Below are 24,717 nucleotides of genomic sequence, written 5' to 3' on the forward strand. Positions count from 1 at the left end.
GTAATGCTAATTGGTAGATACTCTGATAAATAGTACTCGTACTGCAACTCTGCAAGCTTACCCGGTCAAAGGATGCATCCACGAGAGGAATACAAGTTGCATCTCGAAACAAGGGTCACCCATACACGAGAGGAATACAAGTTGCATCTCGAAACAAGGGTCACCCATACATGAGAGGAATACAAGTTGCATCTCGAAGCAAGGATCACCCATACACAAGAGGAATACAAGTTGCATCTCGAAGCAAGGGTCACCCATACACGAGAGGAATACAAGTTGCATCTCGAAGCAAGGGTCACCCATACATGAGAGGAATACAAGTTGCATCTCGAAACAAGGATCACCCATACACGAGAGGAATACAAGTTGCATCTCGAAACAAGGGTCACCCTGACAGGAACAAAATTGATAAATGTGCTATGAGCTATGTATCTGCATTGTCAGCTTGAGCATTTTGCAGGAATGTTTCTTTGTAGAGGTGTCCTGATAGAGCTCTTTACTGAAAAGGCTTGTCAGTATTTGTTTAAATCCAGCTCTTCCCGGTTATCTTATTCACTCTTTTTTCTTGCATCTGTCGCCGAATCTCAAGAGCATCAGCCCACCGGCCTACTGCTCTGTACACATTAGCTAGAAGAACATAACTTAAATGATAATCAGGATTTAGTTCCATCATTTTCTTTGCAATTCGCTCTGCAACAGTAGGATTTGTACTGCTAGTACAAGCACCAAGTAGGGTAGCCCAAAGGGAAGCATCGTTTCTGAATTCCGCACCTAGAATCAAGCTTTCAGCTTCTTCTACCTCTCCAACCCGACCTAGAAGATCAACCATGCAACTATAATGCTCGATATGAGCTTTGATACCATACTCATTAATCATTGAGAGATAATACTTTCGCCCTTCATCAACCATACCGCTATGACTACAAGCAAAAAGAACCGCAATAAAGCTGATATAATCTGGCTTAACCCCTTCACTAATCATCTCCTCAAATACTGCAATAGCTTCTGCACCTTTCCCATTCTGAGCAAATCCAGATATCATTGAGTTCCAGGTAACCGAGTTCCTAACATTCATTTGGCGAAATATCACATAGGCATAATTATCAAAGCCACATTTTGCATAGAGATCAACTAGAGCTGATTCCACGATAACATCACTCCAGCCACCTCTCCTCAAATACTGGCAGTGAACTTCCTTCCCTGACTTCAACGCTGCCAACCCTGCACAGGCACGAAGAACAGTCCCAAAGCTGTAAAGATCAACCTCCCCCATCATCCTAAAGAGCTCAATAACAATGTCAAACTCACCCTTTTGGCAGTAGCCACCCATTAACGCACACCACGAAACAGAATTCCTCTTATCCATTCGGTCAAAAACATGCTGAGACTCATCAATCACCCCACATTTTGCATACATATCCACTAAACTACTATCGACAACCACGTTCCCGCAAAGACCAGCAGTCACAATCTTAGCATGAACCTCTCTACCTTGCCTCGTCCTACCAGAATTACCCAATGCAGTCAGCACACTTCCAAACGTAAACAAATCCGGGGCCAACCCATTCTTCCTATGCATTGTATAAAAGAACCCCAAAGCCTCCTCGTGCAAATCGTTCCTCGTGAGAGCGGAAATAACTGAAGTCCAACAAACAGCATCTGGTTCAGGCAATTCATCAAACAGCTTAAGTGCATCTCCTGATGCATAATTCTTACCATACATATCAATTAACGCACTCACAATCACATTATTCTCTTCAAATCCCCGGCTAATCACAACCCCATGAAATCCACTCCCTAATTTCAACTTCCCAATCTCAGAACAAGCTTTAATCACAGCAGACAAAGTGAACCCATTTGGCTCAAAACCCAAATCAATCATTTCCCCATACAATTCCAGTGAAATCTTAGGCTTCCCAATACGAACATACCCCGTTATCATCGAAGACCAAGCAACAGCATCCTTATACACCATTCCATCAAAGAACCTCCGAGTTTCAAGAAATTTTGAACCCAATTTGAAGTAGAGAGCAAGTAAGCTGTTCCCAACGAAACGATCCGTTTCGAGCCCAGTTTTGATGACATGGGTATGGAATTGAACCCCATGATTGAATGAGTGAGATTTAGTACATGTCTGTATCAATGTAGCATATACGATTGGTTTTGAGGAGATTTTTTCTGTGGTTTTGAGAAGCTTTATAGCTTGAGAGAGTAAACCTGACCTGCAAAGATGGATAATTTCTGATTCTTTAGAGGGAGGATTTGTGAAGAAAGTAACAGAGCTGTAATGGCGATGAACAAATAATTTCAAGAACATTGACACTATCTGAAGAAGAATTTTTTTTATTTAGCGCTTCTCCGATGGCCTTTTATAAGATTGGTTCGCTCTTAGGAAAGTCAACTTGGTTAATTTCGAAGCTAAATTGTAAAATCTTTGATCAATGACGAAAATATACATCTTAAAATGTTGAATATCAGAATCCATATGATTTGATTTTTCAAAATCAAAATATCACAATTAAAAATAGATGAAGGAAATATTATCGAATATATGAGATAGCTACAAGAATATCTTTTTTTCATTCAAATCATAAAGAGTTGTGTTTACATATTTTCTCGTGTCCTAATAGAAAGAGAGGAACGAGGACAAAACCTAAAAATCGCTTGACTCTAAGAAAAGGGTCCGACAATCGTACATAATTGAACGAGTTTTTGGCTAAAATCATTCTTCAACTATGACTCAAATCTAATAACAAAAAACATTTTTTACTATCCAAAAAATAACAAAAATCATCCTTCAGTCTATTCTTTTTTTAAGAAACTCATTGAACCAATAAATTTTTTTTTTTTTAATTTGGTCATGTCTAGCCACGACAAGAAGATCAAAGTTACCTAAAAAAAATAAGAATATGGATAGAAAATGAATATTTTATTCTCATAATTTAAATTTTGTGTGTTGTTAGTTTATATGTTTTTGCATCATCAAGTAAATTGACTTGCAACAATACATAAGTTTTGAAATATTTATACAGTAGATTCCGATGGTTAGAAAAATTAGGTGAAAAATTCATTTTAAAAATATTACGTGCAACTATTTAGAGATTTTCTCTAATAAAATATATATATAGTACGTATATATTATATACACAATGCAATTCACATTTTATTGAATATATAGAAATACTGGAAATTTAGTGAAATTATGTAGGCGTTTTGTTGTGGAAATTAAATAATAATTACTTTATATGAAATTTTTGAAGTTGGAGTTGTATTTGGTCATATTTTTTACAAAGAATATTTAGAATTTGAATATATTTTGTCTGAAGATGATTTAAACCCTCAATTTCTATAAATTAAAAAAATCACCCAACTTGACTAGCTTAACCATGTGTACATAGATTTATTCGACGTGACACCTTTTTTTGTTGATGGTGTGAGTTTCTTAAAAAATAGACAGAAGGATGAATCTTGCAACTTTTTGGATAGTGCAAGGATGTTTTTTTTTCACTTATATAACACAAGGATGTACTTTAGGTTTAGGTTATAGTTGAGGAATGATTTTAGCCAAAAACTCTAATTGAACATATATAACTCTCTTTTTTTTTTTTTTTCTATCAAAGAACATATATAATACGATAATAAGTCGATATTGATTTGCATAAAATCTTGTGTACTTCACTGTCTGCAATCAAACAAATGGTATTGTTTGTTAGTGTGTTGTCTAACTACACATTTTTTATACACATTAATTTAAGCATTACAATATATATGTACCAAATGAGGGAACCCATTAACAAGACATAAGTATTTACTTCTATAAGTATTGTAACAAAAAAAAAAAGGTGAGATGACAATGACTAAAATAAAATAAAAATTCTTACAAGAAAAATATTTTCAAAAGGGTCTCTCTTGTGTTTAATTTTGAATATTTTCTACAACCTACTAGTAATTAATGGTGACCAAAGTGGAAAAGTTAGTACAATAATAAGAAGAATGATAAGGAGAATAGCAATGCAAGTACATTTTCTTGAACTTTTTTGCAACTCCCTAGCCTCTGTGAGTTGTTCTGTTCCTCTTCTAACAAATGAACTTGCATGTGCCACATGACTCTCTATATCATTCAATTGTTGTCCTTGTGCTTCTACTAGTGCAGCCATGTCTAGGAAAATTTGGTGTAGTTCAATCAAATTCTTCTCAATTTCCTTCACAGCATCATGTCTTTCTTGAATTTCTGAAATTGTGTCCATAATTTGTCCTCTTCCTTGTTCTTGAATCGCCTTTTGGAGGAACGACTCGCTCTCTCCACTTGATATTAAATTATCTATAAGTTCATCATCTGCATTCTCTCCTGTTACGGTAAAGTACCTGTTGAAGACATAATTAGGTAATCATATTGAGAAATGGATGTTCATATGATATCAATATTTATGGACAAAGAGACATTTCTAAATATCGAGTTGAGAAAATATAGATAAATAGACAGGGTGAAAAGAATTAGGTTGTGTCATATCACATTTGTTTTATTGTACCTATTATCTATATTATTATAGTCATAAAAGGAACGAACAAAGGGAAAACCTTTCTAATAGTACCTTCTTGCCACAGTATCCTTGTATTCTGAATTCATCTTCGCTCTCAATGCTTGAAAATAATCCATGAGAACTTTTAGTTTCTTCCCTAAACCGCTAACTATAGAAGTCCTTGTTCGATCAGCAGAGGATCCTGGACCACAACCCAAGTTCTTCCTATTTGCTACATTTGATCTTTCTAAGCCTTCAAGTTTTCCTTTGATGATCTTGACACGTTTCAAAACAAGTGTCACATCCGAGTCCATTCGAGCCCTAATATCCTTTACTTTTTGTGCACTATGGACAGTTTTGCTCTCTTCATTTGATTCTTGCAATCGTTTATGTAAGTTCTCAACCTCCTTCATATCCTCTTTCACATTCTCTACATCTTTGAAGAACTTAGCAAGATCAATGCTTTCGTTCTGAGAAGGACCGGTGACCCCAGTCCCTAATTCCAAATCATCCATCTGGACCTGTTGTTTTAGGTCCTGATACTTTTTAAGCGAAGGAGAGAATAAGTCATTCATTTTATCACTACACTTTCAATAATCACCTTTTCTTTTATTTCTTTTCGTAGTAGGTTGAATTACTCTTACTTTTTTTCTCTTGCATATGCCTTCTCTCATCAATCATCGCCGGAGTAGAAAGAGAAGGCAACAAGAGAAATGCCTTCATTAAGAGAAAATAACAAACCAAGCTCATTGTTTGGTGAAGATTTGAAAGTAATATTATTAGAGGTGAACCAGTCACTTGTTAGTAGTAATTAAAATTCCACAAAAACAAACTTGAGGACAATAGATAATATAGGAAGATTTGTTGTTTTTTGGCCACTTGGTATTACATAAAGAAACTTGCCTCTATTAATTATTTGACCAAATAGGAAATTAAATTACCCTTTTTAACTTGTAGATAAGTGTGATATTAGTGGTGAGAGCGCAATGCATGATATATAAGTTAGACGCATGTCATGATATTAACATCTCTCTTATATATACAAAATATTGTATTAAGTGAAAATAGTAAGATGTTTATGGAATTCTGTTTGTATATTTTATGTATATTAAAAATAATTTAATTTTAAATTTTTTATTTTAACATCAATGATATGAATCTATGGCATAGTTAAACTAGATCTTTTTTCAAAAAAAAAAAAATCTTTAATTTCTTTTCCAAATTTTGGGCCTGTCAAACACATATTAACATAGAATGAGATAGAAGGCATATTATACGTTAGAACAAGACTTACTACTTCATTTAACACGAATAACTCTTCAGATTACTTAAAAGATAACAGTTTTGATGTACAAAACATTTCGTATTCAAATAAAACTTTTAAAAAAGGATCGCATCTAAAGCGATATGATATTGAAAATCTTGTAATTTTTTGGTAGTATATTCATGTCAATTTTTCTATTGGGGGAGGGGTCTATTGGTATAATTCTCCTAATAAATTATTGGAAAAATAGAGTATGTATATTATTATGAGCCAAATCAAAAACAAAACCGACCTTAGCTCAGTTGGTAGAGCGGAGGACTGTAGTTGTTGCTGGAATCCTTAGGTCGCTGGTTCGAATCCGGCAGGTCGGAATTACTTTTTAATTTTTTTTTTACGAAACATTTTATAATCAAGCCGGATTTATATTATTAACCTATCTATATAGTAAGCGTTTGAGAACACACAATATTAAGCGTCCGGCAGGTTGGAATGTTTTTTAACTTCTTTTATGAAATATTTTATAATCGAACCAGACCAATTTATTATATTAACCTATCTATGTAAGTATTTGAGAACACGCAATATTAACTTATCTATGTAGTAAGCGTTTGAGAACACACAATATTAACCTATCTATATTCAATAGTAAGCGTTTGAGAACACACAATATTAAGCGTTTGATAACAGGAAAAAAAAAAAAATATATTCCATCAAAATGAAATGTTTACATAAAAAATGTAAAAAAAAAAAAACACGCCGCTGCCGGGGATCGAACCCGGGTCACCCGCGTGACAGGCGGGAATACTCACCACTATACTACAACGACTTGTTGTTTTATCAACTACTGGTTTTTTAATTTGTATTTAATTCTTATAAAAATTGGGTGTGCGTTTTTTAAACAAAATTTGTTACCTAGTTATAATTGATTAATACTATTTCCTTTGATTAATTTGAGATATGATTCTAAAAAATATATGCTCACAAGTTGATGATGAAATATCGCATATATATGACGTTTTGGATTGGCTTTTCTTTATTTGTATCACCGAGATTAGGACCTTTTGCTACCCCTGTAATGAGTCAACATCAAAGTGTCAAATAATATCATTGGTAAGAGCTCTTGGAGTCATCGACATGTTGCCCTCACCCCCCCCCTCCCCACCTTCGATTTGTTGAGTGAAAATCCTTCCACACGGGACTCTTGAGTCATTATGATTTTGAGGAGTTCGTTGCCTTTTGAATTATATTAGAAAGCTAACTCAAAATTAACAAAATTGAGCTGCTTGCTAAAGAATTTGGACTTAGTTGATAAAGACATTGAATGGACTAAAATAATTGAACCCCTTTTGGAACAGTGTTGATAAGGTATCAAGATCGTGATTGATCTTTTCAATTGTGGGTGTTCCGTTAAAGAAACTAAAATGTCACAACTATAGTTTGCAACTTGTCAAAAGTTTTAACATATTGTTGTTAGAAATGGATCTTGAACCTAACTCAACCTCAAAGTTAGCTCTTGAAAAAAAGATTACCTGAGACTATAATAAAGGTGACCACTCATCCCTTTTTATTTGACGTGAAATTCTTCAACAATTGACATTTCATATAATCCTGAATAAGGCATGGATGGATTTATCCATTTCTCACAAGTAGGAAGATGTTCATCGACCTTATTAATTGCCTGAGTGAAGAGACTAGCTATACGAATGCTGGAGATGAAGAATCTTAGGATCATGAAAATAGGCTTCATCAAATTAATCAGGATTTTTTTTATAGACAGAAACAATGGATACAAGGACACTCGCCATCAAGAGTTTTCGTAGAAAATTCAAACTTCCTTTTTTGATGTTGCGATCACATAAAAACATAAACTTTGAGGCATTATAGCAACAAAAGTCTTTTTGTTTTGGTCCATTTACATAGTGAATGATACAATTATGTTGCTTCTATTCAGTGGTTGTTTTCCATGGTCAAATAAAACGAGTTCTTTGGAAGATTATTCCAATTCTTTATCGCTCTTTAATCCCCATATAAACTAGTAAAATCATATTCAGTTTTAAAATTGAATCTAGAATTTAGATACCAAGTTTATAAGGAACCAAAACCAAGAAAATTTTATATCTAGTTAAACGGTGTCATAAATAGGAACAAAAAGAGTACTAGTTAAAGCAATATACTTTAGGAATCATTTAATACGTTGGATTAATTAAGATATCATAGGATTAAGTTTAGAGTTAAAAATATAATTAACGGCCCCTTAGGGTTTAATTATTGTACTTTCCTTTTAAATAAAACACACACTTTTGCGCTTTCTGTCTCTCTCTCTCAGAACTAATCAATGGCGGCTGATTCTGAATCCTTCTACTTTCCTCATGAAGTTGTGACAGAAATCCTATTGAAACTTCCAGCTAAATCTTTAATTCGATTCACAGTTGTCTGCAAATCATGGTATTCCCTCATCACCAGTTTTCCTTTCATCTCAGCTCACTTCGCCCAAACCCCACAATCCGACACTGTTTTTGTTAGGCGTTATGACAGTTCTTGCAATAGAGAACACTATTCCTTGTTTGAAGACTCTAAGAATCGACCCTTTTACTTGAATTTCACATCGGAACTGTATTTCCCGTTCAATTGCCCACTTGGATATTTCAGAATTGTTGGCAGCTGCAATGGCATCCTGTGTTTGTCAGACGATTTGTTTGGTGAGTTGCGGAGTCTTATTTTGTGGAACCCTTCTATTCAGAAATTTATAACTTTACCCATGCCTTCAATTAATCCTCAGTCGCCTCATATGTTTGTTTTTGGATTTGGTGCTGATTTGCGTGAGTGTGATGACTATAAGTTGGTTAGACTTGTGTATCGTAAGAATGATGATGTCTTGTATAATGATCCTCCGGAGATTGAGATTTATTCGATTAATAGTGGGGTTTGGAGGAGAGTGATTGGGGTTGAGATTAAGCATTGTATAGTGGAGTTTATGTGGTCTCAGGTTTTTGTAAATGGAAATGTACATTGGATTGCGTATGATTTGGTTGCGAATGGTGGTGACCTTCGGAGTTTAGTTATGACTTTTAGTATAGCGGATGAAGTGTTTGGGGAGATTATGTTGCCGGATGCTTTAGTTGGTGTAATTGCAACAAATTTATCGATTATGCTGTTTGAGGAATCACTTGCTGTTGTTAAGTATGAGAGGGAGATAGATGGTGCTTCATGTGAAGTATGGGTGATGAAACAATATGGAGTTTTGGAATCTTGGAGTAGATTGTATCGTATAAATTTGGTTGCAGGTATGGAGAGAATAGTTGGATTTAGGAACAACGGTGAAGTTTTGTTTTCAACTAGGAGCAATGATCTGGTTTCGTATGATCCAAATAGTGGACGAAATAGGGGTCTTCGTATTCAAGGGAGCTCTCGCTCATTTTATGTTCAAAATTACGTGGAATCACTTATTTTGCTTAAAGGGAACAGTGTCGTTTCTGGTGAGTTGGAATGAATGGGCGATTTATGGTCTGAATGAGTAGCTGGACTACAGAAGTTATCGATACAATAAAGATGAATGTGATCAGAAGGCAAGACATTTTACCAAAGTTCATGGCTGTTTCAAGGTAGTGGAAGTGGAAGATGTTTTATCAAATTTGGTAGACCTTGTTTAGAGCTATTTGATCAGAAGGTATTTTACTGAATGTTGAATTACATGGAATCACTTTTTGTGTTACATTAGTTGTTAGTGTAATCTTGTTGCTTTTTGATGTATTTCCAATTTATTATTGTGAAACCTTATCCTAATCAAGCAATGGACCTTGTCTTTATCCGTCGAGTATCATATTATTTTGTTGTAGCTACTATGATTTTACTATCGGCTTGTTTTCATTGTTTTTTTTTAGCTAAATATGTTTAGCCCTTTTAAGATTACCAAATCCGGCACCCCCTTTCACCTAAAGTTGGCAGGCAATAAGGTGTTGTAGTGGCCTGACTATTTGCTATACGCACATTATTACCTTCTCATTGCATCTAGTGTGATTTGATAAGGCGGAATTTCCATACGTGGTAGAAGGTGGAAGGTATCGAGGTGTACGTAAGTTGGTCCAAACACCACGGTCATAAAATAAAATTCCATACTTCTCCCTAATGTCGAAATTGGCATGTGATGAGGGAAATGCATAATGCTCAATTTAGCTCAATTGAATGCTCTTCCTTGTATTATAAATCCTTGATTGATTATGGCTTATCTTCTGTCCTTTTTGTCCTTGGGTGAATTTCACCTATGTGTTTCTTTCTTTCTTTTCCTACGAATTTACTTTTGGTTAATTGTCATTATTAAAACTAATTTAGAAGTATTTAGGGGCTAACACTTACTACAAAAGAACAATTAATAACAAAGAAGTAAAGTTAGAAAATATTTGAGGAGGAGACAGTTTTCCAATCATTTGCCATAATTGAAAATTCAACTAGTAATAAAATAATGATGGAGAGTTCTAGTTCATAAATCATAAATACCATATATTAATTCTCATCCAACCTTAACTTACCACATAATTACTTCATAAATTCACCCATATTTGGAAATAGACTTGAAGCGATCCCCCAACAATAACTAGACAATGTAATTCTCACTTAACATAACACAAGGACAAAAGAAACATTATTACTGATTCTTTAAGAATAAGTTATAAGATTATTAAGCTAATAAAATGCAAATAAAAGATAAGTGAAAGAAATAGCTTAGCGATTTTAGCATTGGGTTTATTCCAAACCTGCAACCCGCCCTACACCGCATGATTTTTATTTAATAAATCTAAACATGTCTTGCCCCGCTCCGCCCTGACCCTCAAAAGCTATATCCGCCCCGCCCCGACATCTCAATATTTAAAGCAAATTTACCATAATGTCTTCCATAACTAGGGTTCTTCCTATCTCTCTCTCTTTCTCTCAAAATTGATCAATGACTGATTCCGACTCCATCTACTTTTGTTTTGAGCTTTTGAGAGAAATCCTATTGAAACTTCCTGTTAAATCCTTAATTCGATTTACAATTGTTTGCAAATCATGGCATTCACTCATCACTAGTTTTCCTTTCATCTCCGCTCATCTCGCCCAAACCCCGCGTTCCAACACCTTTCTTGTTAGGCATTTCGATAGAACTCGCAAAAGAGAGAACTATTCATTGTTTCAAGACTCTAAGAATCGACCCTTTTCCTTAGATTTTACATCGGAACTAAATTTCCCTTTCAAATCGAACCTAAGGTATTTCAAAATTGTAGCTGCAATGGCATCGTGTGTTTGTATGACGATGTGCTTGGTCAGTTGCGGAGTCTCGTTCTGTGGAACCCTTCGATTCATAAGTTTATAAGTATTCCTATGCCTTTGATTAAGCCGCAGTGGCCTCATATGTATGTTCTTGGATTTGGTGCTGATTTGTCTGAGACTGATGACTTTAAGTTGGTTAAACTTGTGTATCATATGAATGATGGGTTCGTATATAGTGGTCCTCCTGAGAGTGAAATTTATTCGATTAATAGTGGGGTTTGGAGGAGAGTGGTAGGAGTTGAGATTAAGAATTGTATGGTGAAGTTTTTGTCGCCTCAGGCTTTTGTAAATGGAGTTGTACATTGGATTGCGTCTGATGTGGTTGTGAATGGCGGTGACCTTTGGAGTTTAGTTAAAACTTTTAGTATAGCAGATGAGGTGTTTGGGGAGATTTTGTTGCCGGATGCTTTAGTTGGTGTAACTACAACAAATTTATCGATTATGTTGTTTGAGGAATCACTTGTTGTTGCTAAGTATGGGAGCGAGATAGGTGGTGATTCATGTGAAGTATGGGTGATGAAGCAATATGGAGTTTTGGAATCTTGGAGTAGATTGTATCATATAAATTTGGTTGCAGGTATGGAGAAAGTAGTTGGATTTAGGAACAATGGTGAAGTATTGTTTTCAACTAGAAGAAATAATCTTGTTTCTTATGACCCAAATAGTGGACGAAATATGAGTCTTGGTATTCAAGGGATCTCTTTGTTGTTTTATGTTCAAAATTACCGGGAATCACTTATTCTGTTCAATCGGAACAATGTCAGTTCGGGTGGGTTCTTGGGAGGAATGGAGGTTTATGGACTTAATGAGTAGCTGGACTTCAGAATTTATCGATACAATAAAGAAGAATGTGATCAGAAGGTAGGGTATTTCACCAAAGTTCATGATTGTTTCAAGGTAATGTGGAAGTGAAAGATGTTTTATCAAATTTGGTATCTGATAATTATAATGTTCTGAATGTTGAACTTTTGTTTTCCATTTACTTGTGTGACATTAGTTGTTCCTGTACTCCTATTGCCTTTTGATGTATTTTCAATTTAATTGTTGGGATTTCTTTTTTTGTATCAGTTGATTGTCATATTATCTTCTTGTAGTTATTGTGATGCTACTATTCGATCGTGTTTCATTGTTTTTGTTTTTTTTTGAGTTAAATATGATCCGTCCTTTTAAGGTTGCTAAATCGGGCAATAAGGTGTTATGTGTCTCATCAATTGCACTTGTCTGACTATTTGGCTGCATATGCAGTTATGCACATAATTACCGTGTCATTACTTCTAGTGTGATTTGATAGTCATAATTTTCTTACTTATCTGTGATGTCGAAAATGGCGTGATGAAGTAAATGCATAATGCCTAATATAGCTCAACCCTCACTAGTTAGTTTTTTTAACAAGCTAAGTGCATATTCTTCACTTTGTAAACCAAGTACTAAGCTAGTAATGGACCCTGTACAATAGCGTAAGACAGAGAGAGGGGCATGTACAATATCAGTGCAGCAAAGGGCCAAAAGTCTCAAGGATCTATACTTAGTATGAATTGTTGCGACCTTGTCTTCAAGACGTCTTCTATGCTCTCCAGATCATCTAAACAACACAAGCAGGGATAGTTCTCCTTTACCTTCTTGATATGTTTGAGTACGTTGTCACCTTTTTTTGATCAAGAAAGATCATTATTTTGATCTAGACAAACATCATGAGTCGAAATCCAGCAAAACTATCTAAACTTCATACGGTCTTTAGTTGTCCATGCTTGCAGCCATGGATGCATTTCAAAAGCTGAACCTAAGCATATCATATGAGGACTTAACAGTATAGATCGAATATTTTTTTGCATCTTTTTCAAGTATATGTCACACAAAGTCTGATTTCGAGTTACATTACATGATTTCAATGCTGCATTGCTCTATGTAGCAGTTTGTTTGTTGGCGGAGTTCTCTAATTGAAACACTGCTATACTTAGATATTCACTTAGTCACTTATTTAATTTCACGAGTTTTGGAAATTGCAACAACATATATCTGAATTTTGCTACTAGTACTCAATACAGTAGCTTCTTCAATATGATTCAAGGAACATAGTTCAAAAATTCCTCAAGGCCATTCTGATTCAACTAGTGTTGTATGAATGTTAAGTCCAATTAACATGATGTTGCTACTTGCTACTCTTCTTTGTATATCGATCAAATGTTTTTAGAACGATCCATACTCGAAAGACTTGATTTCTTTTCTGCCACTGATACCTCACATTTAGGCTCACTGAATGTGAATATATATACACCAATGGACGTGTATACTCAATCAAGGAATTAGGGCTAGAAGCAGCTTCACTAAAGGCTGCTATAAAAGTCAGCCTTACCAAACGAGATAGGTACGTACTTCACTTGAACTTGTATATATATCACTGATACCACACATCTAGGGCTCAATGAATGTGAATATCTAATTTGATGACGAACACAATCACAGAAGACGAATAATCACAATTGAAACTGCAACTAGGGGTGTGATTTGATAGGCAGAATTTACATACTTCTCACTTGGTTCACTATCAACAGTCTTGACTGTCTGAGAGTTTAATTGACCCTCTATNCTGATTTCGAGTTACATTACATGATTTCAGATGCTGCATTGCGCTATGTAGCAGTTTGTTTGTTGGCGGAGTTCTCTAATTGAAACACTGCTATACTTAGATATTCACTTAGTCACTTATTTAATTTCACGATTTTGGGAAATCGCAATAACATATATCTCAATTTTGCTACAAGTACTCAATACAGTAGCTTCTTCGATATGATTCAAGGAACATAGTTTGAAAATTTCTCAAGGCCATTCTGATTCAACTTATGTTGTATGAATATTAAGTTCAATTAACATAATGTTTCTACTCTTCTTTGTATATCGATCAAATGTTTTCAGAACGATGCATACTCGAAAGACTTGATTTCTTTTCTGCCACTGATACCTCACATTTAGGCTCAATGAGTGCAAATATAAATACCAATGGACGTGTATACTCGATCAAGGAATCAATATAAATTCTTAGTTGGAAAAAATACCCTTGGATTTTCCTATTAGGGCTAGAAGCAGCTTCATTAAAGGCTGCTATAAAAGTCAGCCTTACCAAACGAGATAGGTACGTACTTCACTTGAACTTGTATATATATCACTGATACCACACATCTAGGGCTCAATGAATGTGAATATCTAATTTGATGACGAACACAATCACAGAAGACGAATAATCACAATTGAAACTGCAACTAGGGGTGTGATTTGATAGGCAGAATTTACATACTTCTCACTTGGTTCACTATCAACAGTCTTGACTGTCTGAGAGTTTAATTGACCCTCTATATTAAAGCTGGTCATGCTACTGGAACATAGAAATACTATCCTTTAGTCCGATGTCCGTCTATTAGAGCTGAAGCATGCAACAGAAACAATCCCATCTAAGTTTTAGCGTCAGGGCAAACAACACTATCCAAAAGCAAATACAGCTCGAGTTCAAATTACATGGAACTTCACAATAGACATCTCTGTTTCAATCATTTTTATGTATAACAAGAAAACTATTGAATCTTTGCAGCGTTATTGTTACTGGGGCCTATCACTTTCTGTTTCTTCCATACTCTAAAGACACCTCAGTACAATTGACGTCTCATATAGATGAAATTTCAGTGAATTAATTGTCACCTGAACCAGCCAAAAGAACCAGGATAAGTCAATCTTGATGTACTACCCAGCTGCTACCTGGGGCTGTTTTCATACCCCTCTTGATCATCTCTCTTCTGAGTCTTTCCGCTTCCTCAAATTGCCCATTACTAGAATAAATTCTTGCCAGAATCACAAAATTAGCAGGATTCTGAGGTTCTACTTCAAATAAAGCTCTTCCAGCTATTTCTGCCAGCTCGACTTCTCCATAAGTTCGACAAGAAGCAAGTAGTGCTCCCCAAGCTTTCGCAGTCACTTTCACTGGCATTTTCCTAATAACGTCATACGCCTGATGCAATCTTCCTGACCTACTCAATACATCTATCAAACAAGCATAATGATCACTGCTTGCTTCAACACCATAACGAACCCTCATACGAGAAAAGTACATCTGTGCTTCATCAGCTAGTCCAGCATGACTACAAGCTTTCAAAACCCCAAGAAAAGTAATTCCATCAGGCCTGACATTAGCCTTCTGCATTTGCTCAAAAACTTCAAGTGCGGTTCTTGCCTGCCCGTGAAACGCGTAAGCTGATATCAAACTACTCCAAGCAACCACATCCCTGTTTCTCATACTAATAAACACAAGATGAGCTTTCTCAAGACACCCGCAACGCCCATAAGCCTCAATTAATCCACTCCTCAATTGCGGATCTGGATCAATATCATTCCTTATCGAATACCCATGAATCTGTTCGATCAAATTCACATCAGCCGTACCAAGACAAGCACGTAACAATGCAAGAACCGTAATCAAATTCGGCTTCAACCCCATCCTCCCCATCTCTCTGTAACACAAAACAGCCCTACTAAACCCATCCTCCGTGTCTGCCAACCCCGCGATAATCGCGTTAAAAGTAGAAGAATTAGGCTCCACATCCATCACTCGAAACAACTCTAACGCCCTCCCAACATCATTACAATGTGTGTAAACCGAGATCATCGAGTTCCAAACGACTACATTTCTCTCAGGAGATTCATCAAACAGTTGGCGTGCGTACTCTACAGAGACACATTTCCCATACATGTCGACTAATGCACAAGCAACAAAGGGGTTGGAAATGAAAGAGGCTTTGGTTGTGTGTGCGTGAATGGTTGCGCCAAGCTGAGAGAAACTCAGCGCGGCGCAAGATTTGAGGGCGAGAGGGAACACGAAGGGGTCGAGTGAATGGGAGAGAGTTGAATGGATTTGGTGGAAAAGAGAAAGGGCTTGTTCATGTTTGCCTTGATTGACATGAGATGTTAAGAGTTTTGTGTAAGAAAGCAAACGTTGGAAGTTTGAAGAAAAATAACTCATTGCTTTGTGCTTTTTGCCGCCTTGTTTTGAATATATATATATATACCGTTTGGATATCAATACGGATCGTTTAATATGATGGATAACGAAAAATAGTTTTGGAATAAGTTTTTAGTACCTTGGGTAACTTATCCTGGATTAATAAATATGACTAACATATGTTATCCTTACTTGTGGGTGGAATACTAATCACGGGATAACTTATCCAAGAATAAAAATATAAAATATTAAAAGTACCCCCTTAAATCTTTTTTTATAAATAAACAACTTATTTTTAGAAGGTATTTTTATAAATAAAGAACTTATTCTTAGAAATTATTTCATGCATATTTGACAAACCATACAACTAATAAGAAAAAAACGACCTCTAAATGAATAATATGAAACACACAAATGTGCTTATTACTCCGATGAGAGTTGATCGGATAGTAAGCACTTCTAACTTTGAGATTGTGAATGTCCCTCCAAAGGAACAAAAAGGTGGTAGTTCTAGCTTTTCTTTATAGGAAAAAACTCCATAGCCAGAGAATGTGATGGAATGAATAAGACATTTTCAAATATTTAGTTGGCGTGATTATGTTATATTGTGAAATTTGAAAAAAGAAAGTTATTTTTATTTTTACAAGAAAAAAAATATTTAAAAATTTGAATTATGTTCAATTATGGATATAAATTGAAGTTGTTTTTTTCTTTTACTTTTTATGAGTAATTTGGATAGAGAAAAAGTAGAAACAAATTTGTTATTATTTTCAAGTTCTTATAAATTCAAAAATTTAACTTCAAGTTGAATTCAAGAATTCTATAATCAGATATTTTCTTAATTAAAATTTTGAATTTGAATTTTGGATATGTTGCATTTCCCTTTTGATAGATCATATGTAGCGTTTATTCAAATTAATTCATTTAAAGGGTTTTAAATACAAGAGATTTTAAAAAAAAGTTGAGTCGAATTTTTGAGCATGGTGTATTTTCTCTTTTAACGAACTCTATATGATGTAAAGTCAAATTAATTGAGTTAATGTATTTTTAAATACGGGATGATTGAACAAAAAAAATAGAGTTTGAATTTTGGAATGAAGTAATATAAGAAAGGGGACACTTCCTCTTAATGTATCCTATGCCGTGTGAATTCAAATGAATTGATTTAGTGAATTTTAAACACCAAATAGTCTAATGAATAAAAAATTGAGTAAGAAATTTAAGAAAAATTTCAGGTAAGGGTGCATTTCTCTTTAATGGACTCTATGTGATGCGAATTTGAATTAATTGAGTTAGTCGATTTTAAATACCATATGGTTAAACATTTCTTATTCATTTAGCGATTAAAATTTCAACAAATTGTTTAAGACTAATAAAAGTATCATATATGTAACAAATCCAAATTCTCGACACAATTACCCGATTATTATATAATCACCGATAATTAAATTATAACGACAACATTTAACTATTGAATTACAATAAAAATACTAAATAATAAATAACTAAGGATAAAAATAAAAATAGAAATGAGAAGATTAGGCTATCGAAAGAAGATAAGAGAAATAAACAACTTCTTTATATATAATACGCAAAAAATCATTCTTTCTAACTCCTAATCCTTTTTTAACGAAGCAAAAATTGCTAAATAAATTTTACAAATAGTATTTCACATTGACTATCTCAACCCACCCTTTAATCCACTCCCACCCCATCTCTAGCACCGTAGCCCTCGTCCCCTATCACCCCTACTCTCACTTTCAATTTCTAGTATTTATTTAAATAAAAGATAACTATTTTAAAAATAATATTTTCTACTTACATAGTATCAAACACAATAAATAAAGCAAAAATTACCTAAATATACAATTTATTTTACCATATTCTCCAAAATTATCTACCATTTAAAAAAAAAATACAAAAATCCCTACTCCATCATATTCTCGAATACATCACTCTTACGCGATGTATCGAGACACGTGTGTCTTGTATCAACAAAGGTAATGTAACAAGACGTTAAGTGATGTATCAAGTAGGTGTGTCTTGTATCAACAAAAGTAATGTATCGGAACGTGATGCATTCGAAAGTGGGAGTTTTGTATCAAGATGTTGAGTGATGTACCCGAAACCGAGGTGATTATCATTGACTGATGTATCCGAAATCCTTAAATTTTAAAATTTTTTTGTAATTTTTAAAAAAATATATGAATATAATGTAATTAACTTTTAACAATATGATATTCATGTAAAATATACTGAAAATCACTTTTCTCTGTACCCTAAACTCTAAAACCGCAACCAATAACTTCCCATTTTGTATGAATTGATTGCGGGTCGGGTTCATCGAGTTACCGAATTTTGCAAAACCTCCCACTCTTCCGAGTGAGCAATTTTCTGGTAATGGCGGAACTAAAATTCTGAACTTTAACCTCTCCGACTTCCATAACAATGGCGATTACCCTCTCAGCTTTCTTATCTTCAACCCCATTTCTCAAGAAAACCCATAAAATATCCTCAAATTTTCCTTTAAATGCTTGCCCTCGTAGTCAGATCCTTGAATTTCCCTTATCTATAGCCAGAATTAAGCCTCTCAAACTTGAATTGAAACACAATTATTCCAGGCTGTTCGGTAGTAATTGTGGATTTCAATTAAGTAGGAAAAATGGGTTTATTGCGAAAGCTGAGAGTAGTGGAGCAGATTATGGAAACAGTGTTGATAAAGCTGAAATTGATGTTCGTGGAGAGAGCACAATGCCGGATAGATTCAGGAACTTGACGAAAGAAGCTCCTGATAAACCTGTTAGATGGCCTTGGTTCATAGGTATGTTAAAAAAGCTCTATTGTATACTCCATATGTTTCAATTTGTTTGTTTGGTTTTGATTTGTTACAAAGTTTACGAAGCTAAAAGAGACTTTTGAATCTCGTACTCTTATACTAAAAGGTATACAAAATGTATAAAATGCCCCATGTCACGTGGAAAGTTATAAGAGTCGTCAAAAAAAGGAAAGAAGCATTCCTTTTTAAATAGACGAGAATGAAAACAAAGACAAACTAACTAAAACAGAATAGATATAAATGATTCATATAGTCAACCCAAAGTAAGCTAGTTGATTGGTTGATATGCGTGTTAGAACTTAGATGGCCTTGATTTATAGGTCAAAAGCTCTACTTTGTGTTCTTCTAGGGACAAAATTTGCCCCAAATAAAGCAGAACAATGGATATAGATGATTCACATAGTCGACCCCAAGTAAGCGTAGTTGATCGATTGATATGCCTGTTAGATTGGTTTATAGGTACATCAAAAGATCTATTGTGTGTTCCTTTTTGGGGACAACATTTACCCCAAATAAAGCAGAATGGATACAAATGATTCATATAGTTGACCCTGAGTAGGTAAGTTGATATGCCCGTGAAACTAATCTTTCGGTAGTCTGATTGTACTCTAGCTTTGGTATTGTTGTATGAGAATTCGATTGCCCTTAGGTCTCAAGTTCGAGTTCCACACTAAGTTGAATTTTTCCCATCTGTCCAAGCGTTGGTGGACAGAGTTATCCGGTATGTGTGCTGGTGCAAGGTAACAGGTACCCCGTGGACTTATCGAGGTATGCTAGCTGACACGGATACCACGGTTATAAAAAAAAAATTGGATTCCCTTACAAAAAGAAAAGAAGTCAGCTTTTGTTTTTCTATTTTGCTTAGTTTGATGTTTCAAATGCTGCCATTTCCTAATTGAATGATATGAGAATTCAGAAACGGAACAGATAAAAGAAATTGAAATGATAGAGATCATTCTGTGAAATGGACGAAGTCTGAACAAGTGTTGCTCTTATTTGAACGAAGCAAATAATGTGATCTTTGTAATATAAATGCACCCCAACTTGTTTGGAGCTGAGACTTGGTTGTTTATTATTTCCTAGTAGCAGTTCAATGGCTTATGATAATGTAGCTTAATAATGGTAAAATAAAACTGTCTATCATATTGTATGGTTGTAGTTGACTCTCATCTAAGATGGAAATTATTGTCTAAACAAGAAATCTATGCACATTAGGATAAATTAAACCATGCATATCCATAAGTATGACAGTTTGATGAGAAAGCATAAGGAATATCTTCAGAAGATTCATCTTCTATAGTACAAATAACACATGTCACACAATGCTGTTATAAAGATATGGGAAAATGCATAAGTACCCCCCAACCTATGCCCAAAATCCCTAAGACACACCTAACCTTTACTAAGGTCCTATTACCCCCTCAAACTTATTTTTTTAATTAATTTTCTACCACTTTTTGGCCTACGTGGCACTATCCTTGAAAAAATTGTCAACACGCGTTGGGCCCACAAGATAGTGCCACGTAGGCCGAAAAGGGGTAAAAAATTATATATAAAATAAGTTCGAGGGGGGGGGGGGGAATAGGACCTTAGTAAAGGTTAGGTGTGTCTCAGGGATTTTGGGCATAGACTGGGGGGTACTTATGCATTTTCCCATAAAGATATTGTTCAACATACTGCAATTATATGATATATATATGTGAATTATTTAAAACGTACAAATCATAGGGTTAAATTCAGCAGATATAGAAGACAATGAGAAGACCTGACATAAGGGAGAATGAAGTTCAAACAGAAGTCGGTCTTTTAATATCGACAGAACAATAGTCAAAAGGAAAACTTCTAAGTAGGCAAAGTAGGAAAATGAATTGTGCAGTTCTCTTTAAATTTTCTTTAGCACTATTGTGTGTATCTCAATCATCAACGAACCTTATTTCTTGATAGGTGAATGTGATTGACATTCATGACAGTTAGTTTCTTGATGGGTGATTGTGATTGACATTCTTTAAGAAAAGAAAGAATGTAGCATAATTTTCTCTTTTCATACTGCCCAGCAGTGCCCAAACCCGTCCCACATAATTTATTATTGTTTTCCTTTTTAAAGACTTCTTTTTGAATGACTGATAAATTATCCTATCAAAGAAAAACATCACTGATGCAATAGCTGTAAAACATTGCATCAAAAGACAAGTATTTGATAGTTTAGAAAAACTATTTGAATATGTACAAAAAGAGTGATGAAATAATAGAAGATTTAGAAGAGAACTATTTATAAAAGAACAATTAATAGCAAAGAAGTAAAGTTAGAAAATACTAGGATTTTCAATTAGTTGCCATAATTGAAAACTAAACTTGTAATTAAATAATGATGGAAAGCTTTAATTCATAAATCATAAATGACATTTAGTAATCCTCAACCAACCTTAACTTACCAAGCCCCACACCACGCAAAGTGAAGCCCGGTATTTAAGTGGAGAATGATAGAGGGGCGGACCCATTATCCACCGAGTTTAGAAGGTTGTGATTGGTCCAAAGGGCGGATCACAGAAGGATTTCTCGGTTATAAAAAAAAAGAATATCTAAACAATTGATTCTCACTTAACATAACACAATGACAAAAGAAAAATAATTATTGATTCTTTAAGAATAAGTTGAGGGATTAAACTAATAAAACAAAAAAAAAAGATTAATCAGGTAAGTATATGATAGCTGGATTTTCTTGCCTAAAGGTTCTTAACCGAAGATAAGTAGCAAAACTAGCTTAGCGATTTAGCATTGGGCTTATCCCAAACCAGTTGCCCTGCACTGCATGATTTTTATTAAAGAATATCTAAACCTGTCTTGCCCTACCCCGCAAAAACTATAACCCTCCCCGTCCCATTGTCATCCCTATTTTTAAAGCAAATTTTACCAAAAATCTCTTCTACAACTAGGGTTCTTCTTGGCTCTCTCTCTTAAAATTGATCAATGACTGGTTTTGACTCCTCCTATTTTCCTCCCGAACTTTTGAGAGAAATCCTACTGAAACTTCCTGGTAAATCCTTAATTCGATTCGTAGTTGTCTCCAAATCATGGCATTTCCTCATCACCAGGCTTCCTTTTATCTCCGCTCACCTTACTCAAACCCCACATACCAACACCCTTCTTGTTAGGCGTTGCGTCAATACTCGCAATAAAGAGCACTATTTGTTGTTTCAAGACCGTAAGAACCGACCCTTTTCCTTGGATTTTACATTGGAACTGAATCTCCCTTTCAAATGCCGACTTGGGTATTTCAGAATTGTTGACAGTTGCAATGGCATCGTGTGTTTGTCCGACGATTGGCTTGGTGTGTTGCAAAATCTTGTTCTGTGCAACCCTTCTATTCAAAAGTTTATAACCTTACATTTGCCTTCGATTAAGCCTCAATCGCTTCATATGTATGTTCTTGGATTTGGTGCTGATTTGCCTAAGACTGGTGACTATAAGTTGGCTAGACTTGTGTATTATATGAGTGGTGCATTCGGGTATAATGTTCCTTTTGAGGTTGAAATTTATTCGATTAAAACTGGGGTTTGGAGGAATGTTATGGGGGTTGAGATTAAGAATTGTATGGTGAAGTTAGGGTGGTCTCAGTCTTTTGTAAATGGAGCTGTACATTGGATTGTGTATGATGTGGTTCCAAATGGTGGTGGAAATCGGAATTTAGTTATGTCTTTCAGTATAGCTGATGAGGTGTTTGGGGAGATTATGTTGCCGGATGCTTTAGTTGGTGTAATTTCAACAAGTCTATCATTTGTTTGAGGAATCACTTGTTGTTGTTAAGTATGTGAGGGAGATAAGTGGTGTTTCATGTGAAGTATGGGTAATGAAGCGGTATGGAGTTTTGGAATCTTGAAGTAGATTGTATCGTATAAATTTGGTTGCAGATATGGTGAAAGTAGTTGGATTTAGGAACAATGGTGAAGTTTTGTTTACAACTAGGAGCAATGATCTGGTTTCTTATGATCCAAATAGTGGACAAAATAGGGGTCTTGGTATTCAAGGAAGCTCTCACCCGTTTTACGTTCAGAATTACATGGAATCACTTATTTTGTTCAATGGGAACAATGTTGTTTCTGGTGGGTTCTTGGAAGGAATGGGAGGTTAATGGACTTGATGAGTAGCTGGACTACAGAATTATTGATATAATAAAGAAAAATGTGATCAGAAGGTAAGGTATTTCACCAAAGTTCATGGTTGTTTTAAGGTAGTGGAAGTGAGATGTTTTATCAAATTTGGTAGACCTAGTTTACAGCTATCTGATAATTATTATGTACTGAATGTTGAACTTTTGTTTTCCATTTATTTGCCTTACATTAGTTGTTATTGTACTCTTGTTGCTTTTTGATGTATTTCCAGTTTAATTGTTGTGATTCCTTATCCTCATCAAGCAATGTGCCTTGTCTTTATCTATAGTTGAAGTGGAGCAAATTTCCATTCGTGTTTCTAGTTTGATTCGATTCCCTGTAGTAATCACCCATCCATGCCAAGTCTTGTTCCATTTGGAATCCTTCTAGTTCTCTACATGTTGCTTATGATGTTTCGTTGTTTTTGTTTTTTTGAGCTCAATATGGTTAGCTCTTTTAAGGTTAGTATGGGTGCGTTTGGATTTTTTTTTTTTCAAGTAGCTTATAAGCTAAAAGTCATAAGTTGGGAATACCCATTTTGACTTTTAGCTTATTTTTGTACTTTTTCAGCCCAAAAGAAGGTGCTTAAAAGCACTATTTGTCTTTCCCAAACACCTCCAAAAAAACATAGAGCTTAAAAGACAAAAACCAATCCAAACACCCAAATCCAGCATTAGCAGGAAATACATTACGCCAAATTCAGCTCAACCTAAACTAGTTATTTTTTTGCAAGCACAGTACATATGCTTCACTTTCAAACCAAGTACTAAGCTAGTGTTGGACATTACAAAGTAATGGACCCTGCACAATAGCAAAGGAGAGAGAGAGAGAGCCATGTACCAAATCAGTGCTGCAAAGGGCCAAAAGTCCTTAGGATCTATACTTCAAAATATGCATTGCCGCGACCTTGTCTTCAAAACATCTTCTATTTCTCTCATTCTAGATTGTCGAAACAACCCAAGCTTCTCTTTATCTTTTTGAAACATTTTGCTCCCGTGCAACCCTACCAGCAGCTAAATAGATCCTTAATTGAGTATGGTGTCACCCATTGATTCCACTAATGTATTTTGAAAAAATAGGTCTCATATTTGTCTTGAAACTTAACAATGAATAAAAAGATTGTTAGTATTTTCCTCCTCTCTTCCACACATACAACACCTGCTACGAAAAATCATTCTTCTTCTCTGTAATTTTGATTTAGACAAGCATCATGGATCAAAATCCAGCAAAACCATCTAACTTATACGGTGCTTCGGTTCTCCATATTTGTTGCCATGGCCACATGGATCCATTTCGTAAGCTGAACCTAAGCATATTATAATAGGAGTTAACTGTATAGGTACCACTCCCCTGTCCTTTCCAGATTATAGAGTCTGCATCATCTGATAATAATGATGCGTTCACTATCCAAATCTTGCAACATAAGAGTAACTCTTTCTACTTCCCAGTGATCAATCCTAACTAGTTGGAATTGAATGAATACTTTATGTCGATTTGTCTCTTGTTGGAGGAAATGGAGTTCACTTATTTTTTTCTTTTCAATTATATGCACGAAAGCATGCAACAGAAACAACCCAGTGTAAGTTTTAGTGTCAGGTCAAAGAACATTATCCAAAGCAAATACAGCTTGAATTGTTCAAGCTCAAGTTACATGGAAGTTT

At 35.0% G+C, this 24,717-nt stretch overlaps 4 protein-coding genes and 2 non-coding genes across 6 annotated transcripts; 2 read left to right on the forward strand and 4 right to left on the reverse strand.

Moving 5' to 3' along the window:
* Window positions 1-100: 100 nt before the first annotated feature.
* Window positions 101-2,376, reverse strand: LOC125865737 (pentatricopeptide repeat-containing protein At1g03540). The gene has a single exon (XM_049545966.1). It carries the CDS (start codon window positions 2,315-2,317, stop codon window positions 524-526), a length of 1,794 nt encoding a protein of 597 aa, XP_049401923.1. The 5' UTR covers window positions 2,318-2,376; the 3' UTR covers window positions 101-523.
* A 1,538-nt stretch (window positions 2,377-3,914) lies between these two features.
* On the reverse strand, window positions 3,915-5,277 carry LOC125865749 (syntaxin-124-like). Its single transcript, XM_049545982.1, has 2 exons — window positions 4,593-5,277; window positions 3,915-4,365 (listed from the first exon to the last, which is right to left on the reverse strand). The coding sequence occupies exons 1-2, from the start codon at window positions 5,093-5,095 to the stop codon at window positions 3,933-3,935; spliced, it is 936 nt and encodes a 311-aa protein (XP_049401939.1). The 5' UTR covers window positions 5,096-5,277; the 3' UTR covers window positions 3,915-3,932.
* A 794-nt stretch (window positions 5,278-6,071) lies between these two features.
* Window positions 6,072-6,155, forward strand: TRNAY-GUA (transfer RNA tyrosine (anticodon GUA)). The gene is given in 2 exon segments: window positions 6,072-6,108; window positions 6,120-6,155. It is a non-coding gene; the product is annotated as a tRNA-Tyr (tRNA).
* A 383-nt stretch (window positions 6,156-6,538) lies between these two features.
* TRNAD-GUC (transfer RNA aspartic acid (anticodon GUC)) lies at window positions 6,539-6,610 on the reverse strand. Its single transcript has one exon. It is a non-coding gene; the product is annotated as a tRNA-Asp (tRNA).
* Window positions 6,611-8,082: 1,472 nt separating this feature from the next.
* Window positions 8,083-23,306, forward strand: LOC125865745 (F-box protein At3g07870-like). The gene is made up of 2 exons (XM_049545979.1): window positions 8,083-9,068; window positions 22,817-23,306. The coding sequence occupies exons 1-2, from the start codon at window positions 8,120-8,122 to the stop codon at window positions 23,035-23,037; spliced, it is 1,170 nt and encodes a 389-aa protein (XP_049401936.1). The 5' UTR covers window positions 8,083-8,119; the 3' UTR covers window positions 23,038-23,306.
* Window positions 14,745-16,105, reverse strand: LOC125865744 (putative pentatricopeptide repeat-containing protein At1g03510). Its single transcript, XM_049545978.1, has one exon. The coding sequence runs from the start codon at window positions 16,091-16,093 to the stop codon at window positions 14,807-14,809; it is 1,287 nt and encodes a 428-aa protein (XP_049401935.1). The 5' UTR covers window positions 16,094-16,105; the 3' UTR covers window positions 14,745-14,806.
* Window positions 23,307-24,717: the final 1,411 nt, after the last annotated feature.

Source organism: Solanum stenotomum, chromosome 5 (genome assembly GCF_019186545.1).
Source record: "Solanum stenotomum isolate F172 chromosome 5, ASM1918654v1, whole genome shotgun sequence".
In the NCBI taxonomy this organism is placed as follows: domain Eukaryota; kingdom Viridiplantae; phylum Streptophyta; class Magnoliopsida; order Solanales; family Solanaceae; genus Solanum; species Solanum stenotomum.

Excerpts from the sequence above, each read along its gene's own strand:
- LOC125865737 (XM_049545966.1), bottom strand. The coding sequence starts at position 2,317 with ATGTTCTTGAAATTATTTGTTCATCGCCATTACAGCTCTGTTACTTTC.
- LOC125865749 (XM_049545982.1), bottom strand. The coding sequence starts at position 5,095 with ATGAATGACTTATTCTCTCCTTCGCTTAAAAAGTATCAGGACCTAAAA. Across the intron at positions 4,366-4,592 it reads AAGGATACTGTGGCAAGAAG|GTACTTTACCGTAACAGGAG; the intron begins GTACTATTAGAA and ends TGTCTTCAACAG.
- LOC125865745 (XM_049545979.1), top strand. The coding sequence starts at position 8,120 with ATGGCGGCTGATTCTGAATCCTTCTACTTTCCTCATGAAGTTGTGACA. Across the intron at positions 9,069-22,816 it reads TCGTATAAATTTGGTTGCAG|ATATGGTGAAAGTAGTTGGA; the intron begins GTATGGAGAGAA and ends ATTTGGTTGCAG.
- LOC125865744 (XM_049545978.1), bottom strand. The coding sequence starts at position 16,093 with ATGAGTTATTTTTCTTCAAACTTCCAACGTTTGCTTTCTTACACAAAA.